The sequence below is a fragment of the Mesoplodon densirostris genome, chromosome 3 (genome assembly GCF_025265405.1).
Source record: "Mesoplodon densirostris isolate mMesDen1 chromosome 3, mMesDen1 primary haplotype, whole genome shotgun sequence".
In the NCBI taxonomy this organism is placed as follows: domain Eukaryota; kingdom Metazoa; phylum Chordata; class Mammalia; order Artiodactyla; family Ziphiidae; genus Mesoplodon; species Mesoplodon densirostris.
The window spans coordinates 162,254,543-162,274,464 of NC_082663.1; the positions used below are offsets into that span (position 1 = coordinate 162,254,543).

At 48.3% G+C, this 19,922-nt stretch overlaps 1 protein-coding gene across 1 annotated transcript in view; it reads left to right on the forward strand.

Annotated features, from left to right (window-relative positions):
* SH3PXD2B (SH3 and PX domains 2B) overlaps positions 1-19,922 on the forward strand; it is a 111,338-nt gene that overhangs the window by 84,387 nt on the left and 7,029 nt on the right. The window contains exons 8-12 of the mRNA XM_060094941.1: positions 411-515; positions 5,446-5,563; positions 8,638-8,864; positions 11,282-11,331; positions 12,204-12,323. Coding sequence (XP_059950924.1) covers positions 411-515; positions 5,446-5,563; positions 8,638-8,864; positions 11,282-11,331; positions 12,204-12,323 — 620 coding nt within the window. The remainder of the gene's footprint in view (positions 1-410; positions 516-5,445; positions 5,564-8,637; positions 8,865-11,281; positions 11,332-12,203; positions 12,324-19,922) is intronic.

Here is a 19,922-nt window from a genome sequence, read left to right on the forward strand (position 1 = left end):
ACTTGCAGGAGTCTTGCCTCTTGGAGCCTCAGTTTCCTCATCTGTGCAGTAGGGGTGATAATGTGAAGATGATATAAGATAATGCAAGTAAAATGATTAGTGCCTTGCACACCTTAGCGAAGGGAGCTACGTTCTTTACTCTCATCCTTTAGGACAACCTTTCTCCCCACCCCCATCCCCAACTCCCCTCCACAGCCCCGTCCCAGCCTCAAGAGCAGGTTTCCTGTTAGCCTGTCTCTAGCAGTTAGCAGTCAGCTAACATGGGTAGTTGTGTTCTACTAATAAAATGGTGACTTTTGAGCCTTACGCTGCGCGTTGGCTCCTGTAGCGGCTGAATCTAATATTATATTCTGACGCCCGGCCCTCACACCTGACCCAACTAATAACAGTCTGCTCTCTCATTTTCCCAGGTTGGTGGTTCGTCAGCACCGCTGAAGAGCAAGGCTGGGTCCCTGCAACCTGCCTCGAAGGACAGGATGGTGTGCAGGATGAGTTTTCCCTACAGCCTGAAGAAGGTAGGAAGCAGCCGGGGCCTCAGGCTCACTGGGGAGACCGTGAGGGCCGGTGGCACCCAATCCCTTCCCTTCAGCCTCTGCCTCCCAGCCTCAGTGGCTCACAAGCTCAGGCCCTAGAGCCTGTGGACATGAAGCCAGGCCCTGTGGTTGGGTCAGAGCAAGCCCGCCCTTTCTTAGGGGCCTTGGGGAGCCAACCCAGGTGAGCCTGGCTGGAGCTGGGGCCCTGATACCTCCATGGGACCTCAGTGGGGCCCAGCCAGATCACTGTCAACACCTCACTCTTCCTCCCTTGAATTATCCTGGTGGCCAAGGTGCTGGGGCTGCTCCAAGCTCATGTACAAGACATCTGAAGCCATCCGTAAAGATCTCTGCTTTGTCTGCTTTCTGTGTTGGTTTAATGGCCCTGACTGGGAGTCAGGATCAGAGCTGACCCTCTCCACTCACCCACACACACTTCTGTTTCCCAGAGAACTTTCCCTACAGGTATCCTAAAGAATGGTTCCCGCTGTGTCAGAAACCTTAAGGCCCAGCCAACTCCCCTTTCCCCCCAGGAGCATTCCTAAATCTAGAGTATGAGTTCGCTTTAGCTAATAAACAGGAGGGTTTTGGAGTCAGACCTGAATTTGACTGTCACCACCGAATTTGAATTTGTACCACTTACTGGCTGAGTGGTCTTGGGCCAGCAACTTAACCTTTCTGTGCTTCAGCCACCTCCTCTAAAAATGGAAACAATGGTATCTATGTCATGGGATTTTTTTTTAATTAAATGAGATCCCACATGCAAAGCATTTGGCAAAGAACCTAAAACAATGACTAACTGGGAACAGTTATTATCATAGAGCTATGCCTTACCTAAGGTTGAATATTTGGGGCTTTTAGTTGACTGTTTAGAAAACACAAGGCCACTTGAGTATGTATTTCACAGAAAAGAGGGTAAGGAGAAGGGATATTTCTATGCTCAAAGGTTAGCAAAAAAGAAAAAAAAATGTATATGTGGTTTGCATTTAGTTTTATTGCAGCCAGCACCCACAGAGTAAAATGCCTTGTTTTGCTCTGCGTTTGTGGGGCCCACCAGGCTCTAGGGGCGGCGCTCATGAGGAGAAAGTGCAAAAATCAACTCAGATTAAGGGGTAGTCATGTGCTGCCTGGAAACTATAGCTCCCTTAGACAGTTAATGATTCCTACCACGGGGCATGTCTCTGTAAGGGACTGACGATTGTCCCCATTTTACAGATGAGAAAAGCTCAGAAAGTAGAGACACTTGCCCGGGGTCACACAGCTAGAAGATGGGAGAGAGACCACATTTTCCTAAGGGTTTGTACATTTCTTCCCCCTGCCATGAGGGCTTCTCTTAGTGCCTCTTTATAATCATGCTGGGAATAGCATTGTGTCTGTTGGGTGGCTCTTCACTCAAGTTCAAGGTTAGTCCTCAGGAATTTGGCCCTTCTGAGACACCTGGGGCGTGGCATAGACGCAGAACTAATTGCTCCTAAGTGGGAGCACGTGCTTGGTGCCGCCTTTGCCTCAAGACACTGGAACTGCTTTCTTCTTACCTCTGCCTTCTGACCTTCGCCTCCACATGCTGCCTATCCAGTCTCATGGAGATACTGGTCTCTGCCCCAGCCCATGGGCCGCCGCCGGACTCTGGGGGACCTGTATGCCATCAGCTGGCGTCAAGGTGCCTACCTCAGAGTTTTCCTCCCCGCTCGGTATTCGGAACTGGGTCCCTGCATCTGCATGCTCTGGGACTGCCCTTGCCTGTTGCATGTGAGAAACGGTGATCTGGTCTGTACCGTGTGTGTTGGCATGTAGGTCTGGGAGGAGGGAGCTTAGGGTGTTTGTCAGCCTGGGGCCCTAAAGTTTCCCAGGGTAAAAAAATGATACCTGGGGGCCCCTGTAATGCTGAGCCAGTGACCTGTTCCCTTCATCAGGTGCATTTGAGTGCCCAGGGAAAAGAAACCGACGTCAAACCAGCTTAAGCAAAAGGGAAGTGTGTTGACTCATGTCATTGAAAACCCTAGGGTCGGGTCAGCTTCTAGCATGGCTGGACCCAGGAGCTTGAAAATGTCTGACAACTGAAGAAACATGCCCAACCTAGAAGTTGTGAGTTAAGTTTTATACAGGCACCTTACTGAGGACTCTAGCCTGGGAGACAGCCTCTCAGATAGCTCTGAGGAACTGCTCCAAAGAGGTGAGGGAGGAACCAGGATACATAGGAGTTTTTGGCTGAAAAAGCAAAACAAAACAAAACATGTAGTCTAACATCAAAAGATTACTGCTAATCCCAAAAAACAGATATCTTTTTTTTTAAATAAATGTATTTATTTTATTTGTTTTTATTTTTGGCTGCGTTGGGCCTTCGTTGCTACGCACGGGCTTTCTCTAGTTGCAGCGAGTGGGGGCTACTGTTCGTTGCACTGCGTGGGCTTCTCATTGCACTGGCTTCTCTTTGTTGCAGAGCACAGGCTCTAGGCATGCGGGCTTCAGTAGTTGTGGCTCACGGGCTCTAGAGCACAGGCTCAGTAGCTGTGGCGCACGGGCTTAGTTGCTCCATGGCATGTGGGATCTTCCTGGACCAGGGCTTGAACCCGTGTCCCCTGCGTTGGCAGGCGGATTCTTAACCACTGCACCACCAGGGAAGCCCCAGATATCTTAAGTTAATGATTTTAGTGCTTTTCTATGAAGGGAAAGATGCAAGATTCTGGTCTCATTGAAATTATTCCTTAGATGTGCATCTGAACTATCGAAGGCCAGAATCCAGAGCACAGAATGCTTCCTGTTTTTATCCATCCCAAATTCCCCTCAGGGTGCACTGGCTCATGGCTTGATGGCAGGCAACATTCCCTTTCTACCTGTCCTTGGCACCTGAGGCTTATTCTCGCCACCTTCAGCTCCCACTCTCCACCTTGCTGGAACCATTGTCTCATGGTGACAGTCGTTCCAGGCACCCTTCAGGGGCACCCACCAAAGAACATGCTTCTCCTTCAACACAATCAGTTGGTTCCAACTGGCCCAATTGGGTCATATGCCATCCCTGAACTAATCACGGTGGCCAGTCACTTTGGCCAGGCCAGCGTTATGCACCCTCCCCATCCCTCTGGGTGGTGGCGAGGTCAGCCTCACCCAAATATGTAGCTGGAGGCTGGCAGTGCCACCAGAGGAAGGGCAGATGGATGGTAAGCAGGGAGTGTTACCCACCACGCAGTCTACAAGCTCTCCCACTTCCCTTTGTTAGGGAACCCTGAGCATCCTACCAGAGACCAGAGAGGGTCTCTGGTTGCTAGGGAATCCCCAGTAGTCCAGGGCCTGTAGTACTGACAGTACTTAGTCCGGGACCCAGGCAGTGTCCCTTCTCACCTGGCCAGACAAAACTTCTGTGCATCCACGGGGTTGAGTTGCCCCCAGCACCCTTCACAGCACCCACACCCCAGCCTGCATCTGTGAGTGAGGAGAACAGATGACTGCGCTGTATACAGGATATGTGCAGCTTGAGTCAGCTCAGCCCCCACAGAGCAGGTCAGGGGGCTAGATCAATAAATAAATAAACGCCCTGTGTGTTTTCCGCCTCCCTCTGCACCAGCTGGGAAGGCCACAGACAGCCTGTGGTGTTTTCCCAGTGAGAGAGAGAGGGAGGCAACCCGGACACACTAACCATCAACGTCAGCCCACAGCTGGCTCAGTCCCTCCCTGCGGGCTGCAATGTAACCAAAACAGGAAAGCCCGCTCCTGTCCTCACTGGCTCCCCTGGGACACTCATCTGTTATCTGTCTCAGCAGTCACTGCTGACAGTGTTGGGGATGGGAGCTATGCTCTTGCTCTCTGGAGGGCCCTGCCTGAGGGTGACAATGAACAACCCTGCCAGCGGGGCCCTGCAGGGGGTCGGGGGTACGGTCCTGCTGTGGGAAGGACACAGCCCGAGGCAGCTCTCTTGGCTTTGGGGGTAGGAGCAGGGAACCACTGAGAGTGGGATGGAAGGCACCCCAGTGGTGTTAATGAAAACAGAAGCAGGCAATCATTTCATGATATATATCTCAAATCATTAACTTGTACACCCATAAGTCGATTATATCTCAATTAAAAAAATAAATTTTTAAAAATAAAATTGAAGCTTCAGGCATGGTTGGATCCAGGGGCTTGAAAACAATGAAAAATGGAGATCAGCTACCAGCTAGGTAATGAGCATTGCTAGCTGTCTCCTCCCTGGTAGTGATTCCACCCCAAACCATATGCTGCCAGATAGCTTGTCCCTGACCCTCCACCACTAAGAACTGCAGAGGAGCCACAGAGGGTTTAACATCCACCCCACCCCTGCTGCAGCATGAGCAAGGTGACTCCCACCAGGCCTTCGGGACTTGTTCATTTACTAAACATGGACTATTTTACTAAATAGTTCCTAAATATTCCCAGTACCGTGCCCAGTGCTAGAGATAGAGGAATGAACAAGACAGACTCAAACCCCTGCCTTCCTGGAGCTCTTACTCTAGCTGGGGAAACAGACATGGAACATAATATAAGTAAATTATCTGGTATGTTAGAAGGTAATTCCTGGTAAGGGGGGAAAATAAACCCGGGTAAGGGGGATGAGGGTGCCATGGGTCTGGGTATTACATAAGGCAAGGTCAAGGAAGGTGACCTTGAGGCACAGATTTGAGCAAGGTGAGCGCAAATGTATGATGCTGAGGGATTTCAGAGGAACTGACCTGCCGTTTGTCCTGTGTCCTGTTGCTGCTTGCACAGGGTCATCCAGGGCTAAGTGAGGGTCACTTATTGGGGGCCAGGGGTGGGGTGGTGGGAACAGAGATGGTGCCCAGAAGTCTTTGGAGGAAATCCCTCCTTACGAGGGCATCTCTCAGATCACAGCCTTGGCCATCAACATCCAGGGGCTTATATAGTGCCCTTGACTTACCCCAACATCTGTTTGTCCCCACAGAGGAGAAGTACACAGTCATCTACCCATACACAGCTCGTGACCAAGATGAAATGAACCTGGAGAGAGGAGCTGTGGTGGAGGTCATCCAGAAAAACCTGGAAGGCTGGTGGAAGATCAGGTACCCTCTGCAGCTGGGTGGGTTTCAGGTCATATAGGCTCCAGCTGCACAGATATCTGTAAGCAGTTGCAGAGGAGGTGAGGTTTCAGCCTGAGCTATAAAAGGATGCTTCTCCTCTGTGCTGTTTGGCTTCCTTTCCTACCCATATCCTTCTCTAAAAATCCATAATAAGCAAAACCGTCTCTAAACACACTGAACCACCGAAAGCAGTAACCCAATTGAGCAAGACTGGTCTCCACCTCCAGATGTCTCGTAATGAGTAAGTGGAGGCTGAAGCTGCCCTGTGTGAGTGATTTCCCACTCCAGCCCCGCTCTGAGAGCAACAGGATGCTAAACACCACATGGACAGTAGCCCATCCTAAAGCTGATCATTTGCCGTCATGTCTCAGAGTCCAGTGGAGACCGGCTTGCCAAACACTTTGTCACAGCTCTTTCACCTATGTGATGGAATTGAAAGCTCATAGGCAAAGGTGGCCAACTCGTCTTGCTCTGCTTGGGACTTTCCCAGTTTTAGTGATGATTTTTAGTCATGAAAGTCCGGGGAACTCCCTCTTTGGTTACCCGGGCGGGCAGGGTGCAACCTCAGGAAATTAGGGCAAGAGAAGAAGCTTGAGGTCCCTGCCACCTGGTGTCTGTGCCGTGATGTGAGGCCGGACAAGTGGCAGGAGGACATTGGGACCACTCACATGGGGCTGAGTGTGTGACCCTTCACTCATTCAGCAAACCTACACCAAACTCTATTTTGGGCCAAGCTCTCTACTGAAAGCTGGTGAGTCAACAGTGAGAAAGAGACGGTAGCTCAGACCCACAGGCATAGGAGACAGACTCAGACACAAATACAGGGCAGGGAGGCGAGGGGGGTGTAGGAGGGCTGCACAGGGGACTTTGGAGCGCAGAAGAGGGCTCCTCAGCCCGGGAGTCAGGAAGACTTCCTCAGAACCGAGGTTTGAGGCCGGAGGAATGACAACGATAACTCACGTATCTGGATTATATGTGTTACCTTGCTGTATAACAAAGTATCCCCAAACTCAGTGACTCTGGAATTCAGGTGGCTCGACTGGGCTCAGGGTCCCTCATGAGGTTGCAGTGGATGTTGCCACGGTCATCAGAAGGTTTGACTGAAGCTAGAAAGTGACCGAGCCAGGTTTTGAACCCGGACCTTTCTGACCCCAAAGCCCACTCAGCATTGCATGTATTGCCTCTCTGCTTATGGCTTTGTGCCCCCAAGTGATGAACTATCTCATAGTGACGCCCGGATTGTGTGTAGTCTGACGTTTTCCAATTAGCACAAGATTTAGTCCGTCTCAGAGGATATTTTAAGATTGATAGACACCAAACTGCAGATTTCTGCCTCCTTTTAAGTTTGCTTCTAGTTACCAAGGACTTTTTTTTTTTTTAATTGAAACGCAGTGCTATTTAGTTCTTAAGGTGATTCTTGACAAGAGATGTGACCCTGCCATATATCATCTCCAGGCTGTTAGATGTCGTCCCCAAAGGTGTGGGCACCTGTTTTGTGGTTCAGACCAGTGGGGTGCTGGCAATTTTAACAGCCAGCTCTCCAGGGGAAAATGCTCTTGAGTTGAGGTGTTTGCCAATTTCCGTGGTGTAAATACTCCCACCATGGCAGATTTTAAGCTTCCAGTGTGATGGCACTAAATGGCCAGTTGGGAAGAGATATGAACTGCTGGCTGTCACAAGGGGTGTGAGCTGACTCCAGCACACCCCTGGTCCCAATCAACCCCTCTGGTCATGCTATTCAACCGAGTTCCATAGTGCAGAGAATTAAATGATCGTTACATTCATTCAATTCCCTTTGGAATTCAGTGAGCTGGTCTGTCAGGGTCTCAGTCACTCCGAAGCTCAGTGACCTGTGGTAACCCTGGAACCAACCCCCGACCTGCTTCGTTCTCATCTGAACGCGTGTTTAATCTACTTGTTAAGCAGTATGACTGGAGGCCTGCCTATGCCAGGCTTTGTGCCGGGAGCTGGGGCTTCTGGGAAGAGGCAGCAAAGCAGCACAGACTCTGGTGCCAGCTTTCTAGGTCTGAATCCGTTTCTGCCAACCCCCAGGTTGGATGGATGAACTATAGCAATAGCTGTAAAGTGCTTGGAACAGGAATGACATGGAGTAGGTGCTCACTAAGTGTCACTTATCCTTATCATCATTGTCCCAGTAGTGATGACTGTACAGGGACAATGACTGTAGCAGAACTTTGTGGCTGCTCACCCTTGCCAGGTCCACTGGCAATTTGTCCACTTGTCCCCTTTTTTCTTCACTCAACTCACAGGGAGTGAGGGCCCTCACACACAGAGATGAATCATCCATGATCTTCGCCCCCAGGAGCTCGAGTTCTAAGTGGGGAGACAGGACCATCACAGTCAAGTGTCACTGTGTGTTATAGGTGCTGGGATTGTGGGGTGTGCAGGAGACAGTGGGGGCACCGTGGAGGGAGGCTTGGGAGAGGCTTGAGAGGGGGCATGGTATTAAGCAGAGCTGGGAAAGAAGAGCACAAAAGAGAATGGGCCTGGGCTTCCCTGGTGGCGCAGTGGTTGAGAGTACACGTGCCGATGCAGGGGACACGGGTTCGTGCCCCAGTCCAGGAAGATCCCACGTGCCACGGAGCAGCTAGGCCCGTGCTGCTGGCTGCTGGGCCTGCACGTCCGGAGCCTGTGCTCCGCAACGGGAGAGGCCACAACAGTGAGAGGCCCGCGTACCGCAAAAAAAAAAAAAAGAGAGAGAATGGGCTTTCCAGGCAGAGGGTCTCTAAGAGCAGGGGCAGGGGGGTGAGAGATGGTGGAACTTCTGGGCGCAAGCTGTGTGGGGTGGGCGGGACATGGGGGTTGCCGTGAGAGCCAAGGCTGGGGAGGTAAGGAGAGGCCAGATTGGGGAGGCCCAGGTGAGGGCTTAGACTTCATCAGGAGGCAGCAAGCGGTGACCAGCCTCTGGCCCCGGGCAGGTCGTGGTCCACCGTTCCTGCCGTCTGGGACCCGAAGTGGGACTCACAGTAGGAGCGCGGCTTCTCCCCCTGGGCCTGGCAGAGCAGCCTGACGGGCATCCTTCCCCCTCCTCCCAGGTACCAGGGCAAAGAGGGCTGGGCCCCAGCCTCCTACCTAAAGAAGAGCAGCGGGGAGCCTGTACCCCCAAAGTTGGGCCCAGGCTCACCCGCCCACGCGGGCGTCCTCGAGCTGGACGGCATCTCCCGGCAGCAGAACTCCGTGGGCCGGGAGAAGGAGCTGCTCAACAACCAGAGGGATGGCCGGTTTGAAGGCCGCCCGGCGCCCGACAGTGACGTCAAGCAGAGTAAGTGACACCCACCCGAGCTCCCGGCAGCTGGGCACCTACTACGTGCCAGGCTCTGTACCCAGAGGTCCTCACATGTTGTCCCTCATCCTCACAGCAGCCCTGCTGCCCGCCATCCTGTAGGTAAGAAAACAGGCTCACAAACCCCAGGTCACTCGTTCCAGATCATTCAGCCAGCAAGTTGCAGAACCTGAGTGGAGAGACGTGGCTTTCCTACTCAAACCATGTTTCTTCCACCGTCTCATATCACCAGAGCTCCTGTTTCTCAAGCCCCTACTAGGTGCCAGGAATCTTATAATCAGTCTCACTGACTCCTTGTAACAACCTTTGAAGGACCTATTCCTTTTATTTTACAGGTTAGGAAACAGAGATGAAGGGGTTTGTCCAAGGCCACCCAGCTAGTGCACAGTGGAGCCAGGACTTGAACCCAGGTTCTTCTGACTCAAGTGCCAGTGGTCTCTCTGCAGGGCCTCATTTCTGAGCCAGGGGAAGAAAAAGTGGACCCTGTGTTGGGTTTATTCCGAAGATAGTTCTTTACTCATCCTGCTTTTCAAAGCTTCCTTGTATCTATTTTACCATTTAATGTTCCCAGCACACCTGAGAGTAGGTTCATTATTGTTGTCTGCTGCATACCCAGGATGCCAGCCTCAAGCATGTGACCCTGTACAGGGCAGAAGCAGTCTGTCTGTTGGGAAAGGACTAAAAACTAGCCACAAGGATGCAGTCACTTGCCCCTCGCTGGGCTTCTCCAGCTGTTTAAAGTGACTCTTATGGTCAGTGAACTTCTTGAGTCTCTCAATTGTTCTCAGCCACTCTGAGAAAACACTGACATGCCATGGCAGGAACCTATCATGGCCAAGAGCATAGGAGGATTCCTGTTAACACTAGAGGAGCGAGTGAAAATCTGAAAGCCCGTGTCTCTGTTAGGATATATAGGTTCAGATGCTCAAGCAAAGACTCCCCACTGCTATCACACACATACACCCAATAACGATGGCTCAAGTAATTTAGATGCTTATTTCTTTCGCACCGAGCAGTCAGGTATATGTCCAGAGCTGCTGTGGCAACTCTGTCCAGTCACGAGTCTTGTTATGCTGTATCTATCTTGTGTTGCCCTCATCCTCCTGGTCCAGGAGGGCTCACCACCAGTCCAGCCAAGGAAAATGAGGCAGGGAGAAGTGGAAGACTGGACTCAGAAGCTACAGACTTGTTACTCTCTCACATCCCATTGGCCAGAACTTAGTCACATGGCAGTACCTAGCTGCAAGGGTGTCTGGGAAATGTAGTCTTTATGTAGGCAGTCAAGTGTCTGGCTAAAACTCTGTTGTGACTTTTTTCTAATAGAAGACAGGAAAAATGGGTATTTAAGAGTTTAGGGCTTCCCTGGTGGCGCAGTGGTTAGGAATCCGCCTGCCAATGCAGGGGACACGGGTTCGAGCCCTGGCCCGGGAGGATCCCACATGCCGTGGAGCAACTCAGCCCATGTGCCACAACTACTGAGGCTGTGCTCTAGAGCCCGTGAGCCACAACTACTGAGCCTGTGTGCCACAATTACTGAAGCCCACACACCTGGAGCCCATGCTCCGCAACAAGAGAGGCCACTGCAATGAGAAGCCCATGCACCGCAGCGAGGAGTAGCCCCCCACTCGCCACAACCAGAGAAGAGCCACGCACAGTAACGAAGACCCAACACAGCCAAAAATAAATAAATTAATTAATTAAAAAAAAAAAGTTTAGCAGTCTCCTCTACACGCCAACTACCAAACTACACCTCTGTGTAGACCCATGCTAAACCAGCTCTGACAGCATGTGGGGTGCCTTCCTCAGTGTTCTGCCCTTAGCCAGGAGCCTTGGACCACTGCAGAGCCATCCTCTTCTTGACCCTGAGAACCAGAGCAGGGGCAGCCCAACTCCAGAGTAAAAACCCCTGAAGTCCTCAGTCCAAGTTTGTTTGGCTCTGTTTATGCATTGTTTAATTTGGGTTTGTTCCAGAGCACAAAGCCAGGGGCTGTACCATTAATGCATGCTTGCCACATGCCAAGAGCCTCACCTGTATTGTTGACTTTCATCTCCACCACTGCTTCCAGGAGGCAGGCATTATCACCCCCTCTCCAGAAGAGGACCACGCGGCTCAAAGTCATATGACTTGTAACCTCCCACCTCTGCGTTACTCTGAAGCCTGCACTTGTTGCCTTTGCTGGAAAGCTTTCCATCACTCCAGGACTGGGCACCATCCCCTTGTTGATGGAGAGTCCTGAACCCAGTCTGAGTGTCCCCTTTCTAGTTGGGCTCTCCCACAGGAAGCATCGCAGTCGCTCGCTGATGCCTGTGCTGAATGTGATGCCTAATCTCCTGCAGGAGAGAATAGATCTCTCGTGGTGTCCACCTCAGGAATTTCATTTGTCGTCTCTTTATAGGATCACCCAAGATGAGACAGAGACCCCCTCCTCGCCGGGATATGACCATAGTAAGTGGACCTTTGCAACTGGGGAGCCAGACCCTGACCTGAGACTAGACCCCTGACACTCACCTCGCCTTCTCCAAGGATGCACTCTTTCCTGCCCAGCCAGCAGCCTTGTGAAGCTAATCCCACTGACAGGTGGAAAGACTGAGGTCCAGGGAGATCAAACAGTTCGCCCATGGCTTTGTGACAATTAGGTCTCAGGATGTACTTTCTGCTTCCTGAGCCCACTCGGCTTTATCTTAGATAAGTCTTCTTGAATAGCGTAACTTGAAACCAAAATGGGATAAGGCACACGTTTCGCTTGTGGTGCCATTCTGGTATTTTACTTTCATACTCCATTTTTAACTCTGTAAGCAATACTTTGAAAATGGGCTTTCTTTTTTTAATGTCTGCCATTTATTGAGCACCTTTTGGGTGCCAGGCAGTATGTTGGAGTTTCACTACGTGAACTCATTGAATGCTCTCCGTGACCCCACCAGGTAGATCCTGTTATTACCCACATTCTACAGGAGATAAAACTGAGGCCTCCAGGAGGGGAAGGGATTTGCCCAAAGTCACACCAATGGGTCTGACTCGCAAACCTGTGTTCATTTCACAACCCTTGTTGCCTCTTAAGTTCAGAGAATATTGTCTTGCCTCAAATTTTCATGATTATAGGCAAATGTCCCATGTTTTTTCTCATTGCCCTAAAGCTGAAAGGCCAGTGACCTATCTAGAAGACGATGATCTGAGTGGTCCCCTTTGTTTTGTCCTAGAATCCAAATGGGTCCGCCAGCGCCCCCTTGAGGGTGATTGCCCCAATCCCTTAGCGCCTCCCATTCAGCACCATGGGAATGGACTTATAGTAGATTTAACACTGTGTTTAATTGTACCAGCCTCGAGGTCTGCCCAAGCCTCCCATCCCACCCCAAGTGGAGGAAGAATATTACACCATTGCTGAATTCCAGACCACCATCCCTGACGGCATCAGCTTCCAGGCGGGCCTGAAGGTCGAGGTGAGTGGACGTGGTCTCACTTTGTCTACCTGTGATTCTTTTTGTTTTTAATTTATTTTTTTGAAGTATAGGTGATTTACAGTGTTGTGTTAATTTCTGCTGTACAGCAAAGTGATTCAGTTATACATACATACGCATTCTTTTTCATATTCTTTTCCATCATGGTTTATCCCAGGATATTGAATATCGTTGCCTGTACTATACAGTAGGATGTTGTTGTTTATCCATCCTATATATAATATATAATAGTTTGCATCTGCTAATCCCAAATTCCCAGTCTGTCCCTCCCCATCTACCTCCCCCTTGGCAACCACAAGTCTATTCTGTCTATCTATGAGTCTGTTTCTGTTTCATAGATAAGTTCATTTGTGTCATATTTTAGATTCCACATATAAGTGATATCATATGGTGTTTATCTTTCTCTTTCCAACTTACTTCACTTAGGATGATCATCTCTGGGTCCATTCATGTTGCTGCAAATGGCATTATTTCATTCTTTTTTCTGGCTGACTAGTATTCCATTGTGTGTGTGTGTGTGTGTGTGTGTGTGTGTGTGTAAACACACCACACTTTTATCCATTCATCTGTCAGTGGACACTTAGGTTGTTTCCATGTCTTGGCTATTGTAAATAGTGCTGCAGTGAACATTGGGGTGCATGTATCTTTTTGAATTAGAATTCTGTCCGGATATATGCCATTCTCATATGGCAACTCTATTTTTAGTTTTTTGAGGAACCTCCACACCGTGTTCCATAGTGGCTGCACCACCTTACATTCCCACCAACAGTGTAGGAGGGTTCCCTTTTCTCCACACCCTCTCCAGCATTTATTTGTAGATTTTTAAATGATGACCATTCTGACCCATGTGAGGTGATACCTCATTGTAATTTTGACTTGCATTTCTCTAATAATTAGCGATGTTGAGCATCTTTTCATGTGCCTGTTGGCTATCTGTATGTCTTCTTTGGAGAAATGTCTGTTTACATCTTCTGCCCATTTTTCAATTGGGTTGTTTGGTGTTTTGTTGTTGAGTTATATGAGCTGTTTGTATATTTTGGAAATTAAGCCCGTGTCGGTCGTATCATTTGCAAATAATTTTTTTTAGTCCATGGGTTGTCTTTTCGTTTTGTTTGTGGTTTCCTTTGCTGTACAAAAGCTTGTACTACTTGTGATTTTTTATTCTAGGCACCATCTCCTATTTCTGTGTTCTTTTTTTTTTAGTAGCAGCTTTATTGAGGTATAATTCACATACCATATGATTCAGTGATTTAAGGTATAAAATTCAGTGTTTGGGGGCTTCCCTGGTGGTGCAGTGGTTGAGAGTCCGCCTGCCGATGCAGGGGATACGGGTTTGTGCCCCAGTCCGGGAAGATCCCACATGCCGCGGAGCGGCTGGGCCCGTGAGCCATGGCCGCTGAGCCTGCGCGTCCGGAGCCTGTGCTCCGCAACGGGAGAGGCCACAGCAGTGAGAGGCCCACGTACTGCGAAAAAAAAAAAAAAAAAAAAAAAAAAATCAGTGGTTTTTAGTTTAATTACAGAGTTGTGCAACCATCACCACCATCAACATTAGAACATTTCATCACCCAAATAAGAAACCCTGTACACATTAGCAGCCCCTCCCCACGTCCCCTCAATCCCTCTCAGTGCCCCTGCCCCAGCCCTAGGCAACCACTGATCTATTTCCTGTGTCTATAGATTTGCCTCTTTTTATCACCTCCTCCTTCCTTGATTTCCTCTCCTCTCCCCTTTACTTCCCACTTCTTTGCTTGTCTACTCCGTTCCCTACGTAAAGGGCATCATAAATCCTTTCTCCCCTCCCATTTCTCTTTTCTTTCTCATGGGGCTAGAGCTTGAAGGTGTTTCCCATGTTTCCAGGAAAGCCTGTAAGTAATGGGATAGCAGTTAGGTGCCGGCCACTGCACTAAGCACCTCACATGCCATATCTTGCCTAATCATATCGTCATTTACTCTTGTGAGGCAGGACTATTACAATCCCCATTTTTCAGAGTAGGAAGCTGTGGCTCAGAAAAAAAGGTGCTCTCCAAGGTCACACAGCCAAAAGGTGGCAGAGTCAGGATTTGAACCCATGTCTGTCTCCAGATTAGAACCAGGGCTATTGACAGCCTGCTGTTTATCTCCCCAGTATTCGGGGATCTCAGGAGGATGGAGATCATATCTGTTTTTTACTTCTGTATTCCCACAGCTAGCACAGTGCCTGGCACGTGATAGATATGCAATAAATATTGTTGAATCAATGAAAATCCATCTCCCCACTAGCCTCCTGCTAACACCCAGAAAACCAGGGAGTGTTTTCTTCTTCATTCTCGTCTCTAACCCTGGCCCTGGGACTGGTCCACAGTAGGTGCTCAGAGAGCCATTCCTTTATGAATGAATGTTTGAATGAACAAAGGAAATAAAGAGTGAACAAATGATTACTGAGCCATTGCATAACTGTGGCACGTGTCCTAAGGGTCTTTAGTCACTTCTCTAGGCCTCCAAAGAACCCGCCATTTTCCCTCCTGCTTTGACACCTCCTGCCCACCCCCCTCCCCCTCGAGTCCCAGGACAGCTGCCCAGTGAGCCCGGGAGGAGGTGACTTCCCGAAGGTGCATCCAGGGTCTCACCACCACTGATTCTGCCCAAGCCTCTCTAGAAAGTTCTCCTCAAGCCAAGTGTCCTTTAATCCATGCAGACAGCAGGAGGGCTGTCTGCTGGGGTGTTTAAAGAACCTGGGTTGAAGCCTGTCAAACTAATTTTTTTAAATGCAAATCCCAGTCCTCACAGAGAAACTGAGGGGACGGTGGAAATACCTCCAAGGCTCTAAAAGGCTTTTTATCTGCTCCTTTTTTTTTTTTCCTCCCAATCTGTTCTTTCTAACTTCAAATCCACAGAGAGAACTCACAAGGCATCTTGCTTGTGCTTCAAGATAATTCTGTGCCCAGTTCCCCCATTTTGCTGTTTAAAACATGTATGTTATTCTGACATGAAACATATGCCTGTCTCTTAACATCTTTCCACATCAAGGGCTGTTCTTCCTCCCATTGCTATTCAGCCTTATTTTCACTGCTTTCCTCTGAACCCCACTGGTTCAGCTGGCCCTTCCTCACCTCTCTTGCTCTCTCTGCCTTTAACCTTCCTTTAACCCAGCTCCTAGCCCACTACCTGTTTTCTTATACAAGGCTGTCAAGGCCATTCTTAGAACTGAACTTGGCATATCAAAATCCACCTCATTCTTCAAATCCCTGCCTCCTCTGGGAAGCCTCCCCGGGTTCACACTGGTGTCCCTTCCCTACCCTTCCGTTAGCTTCTATGGGACCATACATCTCAATCCTTAACAGGCCCTCATTTGTGTACATAATGCTTTCTTGACATTATGAAAAATATTCTCCCCTCATTCTTCAGTGACTGAGTTTTGAATTCCAGTCATCTTCCCTTGGCACTTTGAATAGATTGTCCCATTCTTTTCCTGCATCTAGTGTTGCTAGGAAGCAGCTACTATCCATCTGGTCCTTGTTCTCTTTTTCATTAACTATCATTTCTCTGACTTTCTCAGGAGCTCCTCACTGTCTTTAAAATGCCAACGTTTCACTAAAGCATGTCTAGGTATGTTTCTTTATTTTTATATCCAGCTCAGCATGTGGTGGGTCTTTTCAGTCTAAGGACTCAGAAGATCTTCCTAGAAATTTTCCCACTTTTACTTCTTTTTTTTTTTTTTTGTGGTGGGGGTGGTAGGGGAGCTCCCTGATAAGGGATCAAACCCTTGCCCCCTGCAGTGGAAGCACGGAGTCTTAACCACTGGACCGCCAGGGAAGTCCATCACTTTTACTTCTTTAAATAATGACTCTCTTCACTCTTTTTATTCTTTCCTTTTGGAATGGTTATGAAACAGTATGAGAGCTTCTGCCCCTATTTTCCATGTCTCTTAACGTTTCTTTCATATTTTCCACCTTCATCCCTTTGTACTGCATTCCTAGAGCATTCTGCTTCATCTTTTAGTCCAATAATTTGCTCTTTAACAATTCAGTCTGTTTCTTATTTTATTTCAACAGCTGTCATTTTTATTGCCAAGAGCACTTATTGATCCTTTTCATAGTTACGTGTTCTCATTTCATAACAGCCTGTTCTTTCATGATGTCGATGCCCTTCTATATCTGTCTAAGGATATTAAATATGTTATTGTTCATGATCTCTCTCCTCGGTTGTAGATCCTTCACAGTGGTGTTGGTATTTATTTCAGTTCTTTTCACGGTGTTAGGACTTGTCTTGGGCAGTACAAGAAGAGGAAGCAGTCAAACAGCCCAGTTGGGGAGTGTACGCAAGGGGCTGGTTGACTTCCACTGGCTTCAGTGCCAGATCGGGGACTTCTGAGCCAGCCACTGAGCAGTGTCTTGTCTCTGACCCAAGCTCATTCTTTCACTGTTCCACTCGTGAGCAATCACCTCCTTCACACCACCTACCCTACAGGAATGGAATAAAGGGCATAGAGGGGTCAACCAGCCTTGTTGCTTCTGCCGTGGTATCCCAGTTAATCCCCTGTCACTTGCCCCTGGGCCTTCCTAGTCTCAGATTCTACCCCCTCAAAGTCTGGCAGGCCTCCCACTGCTACTACCTTTTGCAACAAAACCCCCTGCAGCAGTCCTGGGCCACAGCCCCCCTTTGCAGCTTCTGCCCGTCAGTGATTCCTCACAATTCCTAGTCCACTAACTTCTCCCCTTCCTCTTTCTGCGCTTGGCTTTGTACTGATATTCATTTGTTTCCTGGCTTTATTGCATTAAGGGGAAACTGCTGTTCATTCCATCTCCCATCTTGAAACCAGAAGTCTGGCTTGCATATTATAAAAGTTTTTTTGTTTGTTTGTTTTTTCCCAAGAGCACTGAAGAACATGATAAAACCTTCTTCTCCTTTAAGACAATGAGTTTCCAGCATTTTGTACAAACACACGCCATTGTTTCAGCGTCCTGGCAAACAGGGCATTTGCCAATACGCACCAGCACTCCCTGGCTCAGAGCATTCCGAAATCCACCTAGGGCAGCTCAAGGTGTTCCGGACAATGCACTGAAGCTGAGGGCTGACTCTGTGTGCAGTAGGGAGTAAATGGATCCCTGGGGTCTTCTGGTGGTGCTGGGGAGTCTCCCTCCAAGGCTGCACCCGCACTTCAACCAGAACCATTCCCCTGTCTCGTTTCTGGCTTTTATTCTGTCTGCTTTTGCTAAACCTGAGCCAGTAAATAGCTCACATACCCAGCATTCTTTTCCAGGAAGCACAAATGTAACCCATTCTTGAAACTTCGCTGCTTTATTATTGTTCTGTGATGTCAGCGTAGGTTCTGCTAGTGATGACTTGAAGGACTTGAGTGAGAAATAGTTGACCCTACAGTTTTTGGTTTAACCAAGAGTTCTTATGATAAACGCTGTATCCTTTTCTTCTCCTCCAGTTTTACTTTCTGGTTCAATTCAACATCATCTTAGTGTTCAGAATTCATTAGTGGAACCACAGTATTCTAGCAGGGGAACTACAAGGAATACCTTAGTTCCTTGCTTGGTCTGTGTATCTTCAAAACATGTTTTACTAATGATGATACGATGATAATGATGATACAGACACTTATGTGTGCCGAGTACCTTAACGTCCTTCATAACTAATCTTCAAACAAGTCCCAAGAGGTCAATATATTCAGCCCATTTTATTTTTTTATTTGTTTGTTTGTTTGTTTGTTTGTTTTTGGCTGCGTTGGGTCTTTGTTGCTGCGCGTGGGCTTCCTTTAGTTGCGGCGAGCAGGGGCTCCTCTTCACTGTGGTGCGCAGGCTTCTCATTGCGGTGGCTTCTCTTGTTGCGGAGCACGGGCTCTAGGCACGCAGGCTCAGTAGTTGTGGCGCACGGGCTTAGTGGATCTGTGGCTCCGCGGCATGTGGGATCTTCCCGGACCAGGGCTCAAACCCATGTCCCCTGCATTGACAGGCAGATTCTTAACCACTGCACCACCAGGGAAGTCCCCAGCCCATTTTACAGATGTATCTGAGACAAAGAGAGGTTAGGTAAATGTCCAAGGTTACATAGCTGGTAAGTGGTGGAGCTGGGATTTGATCCCAAATCTCTTTGGTTTTAAAGCCCAGGCTATATTCTTTCATCTCCATTCTTGTGACTTTGCATTTGCTTTTACAGGCCAACCTAGGAGATATTGCAGGTTCAGTTCCAGACCACCCCTATAAAGCCAGTATTACAATAAAGCAAGTCACATGAATGTTTTGGTTTCCCAGTGCATATAAAAGTTGTGTTTACATTATACTATAATCTATTAAGTGTGCAATAGCATTATGTCTAAAAAAATGAGCAGACCGGGCTTCCCTGTGGCACAGCCCGTGTGCCACAACTACTGAAGTTCGCACATCTGGAGCCTGTGCTCCACAACGGGAGAAGCCACCACAATGAGAAGCCTGAGCACCTCACTGAAGAGTAGAGAAACTAGAGAAAGCCGCAACTAGAGAAAGCCTGCGCACAGCAACAAAGACCCAACATAGCCAAAGATAAACAAATAAAATGAAAAAATTTATTTAAAAAAAAAGTGCAGACCTTAATTAAAAAATACTTAATTGCTAAAAAATGCAAACCATCATCTGAGCCTTCAGCAAGTTGTAATCTTTTTGCAATAGTAACATCAAAGATCACTGACCACAGATCACCATTACACATATAATAACAATGAAAAAGTTTGAAATATTGTGAAAATGAGCAATTTGTTAAAAAAAAAAAAAAAACAACGCAGTATCTGCAAAGCGCAATAAAGTGAAATGCAATAAAATTAGGTTTGACTGGGGACTTCCCTGGTGGTGCAGTGGTTAAGAATCCACCTGCCAATGCAGGGGACACAGGTTCAAGCCCTGGTCCGGGAAGATCCCACGAGCCGTGGAGCAACTGAGCCTGTGCGCCACAACTACTGGAGCCTGTGTGCCACAACTACTGAAGCCCACGTGCCTAGAGCCCGTGCTCCACAAGAGAAGCCACCGCAATGAGAAGCCTGCGCACCACGACGAAGGGTAGCCCCCGCTCACTACAACTAGAGAAAGCCCTTACTCAGCAACGAAGACCCAATGCAGCCAGAAATTAATTAATTAATTAAAAAATTTTTTAAATGAGGTATGACTGACTGTATTCATAATAGCTCTTAGCTTCTATCTAGTAAATGAAAACTCCCATACATCACAATTAAGGACACAAATGTTGAGAGCTTCTGCCATAGTACATAGTAGAGTGTAAGCTTAGCAAATCCTTATTGATAGACTTCATTTTGATTATTGTTCTATTTTCATTTGCTCATGTACATACTTAGTCTTACAGTTGTTGAATTCACGGATGTGCTGACAATGACTTGGATGCCCAGAATCACCTTCAGTCATTACCAGAGCTACCAAGTGTTGATAAGATGGTGGTCACCAGCACGTAAAGGGCTTCCATTTATCAGTACCCTTTCCTGGAGAGACTCCAGTGGGACGTGTTAAGTATATGCCTGCCACATGCCTGCTGCGTTCTCAGTGCTCTCCCCTGTAATTTAATACTAATAGGTAACATTTTCCTTTCAGCCTTTACCAAGTGCTGTTGTAC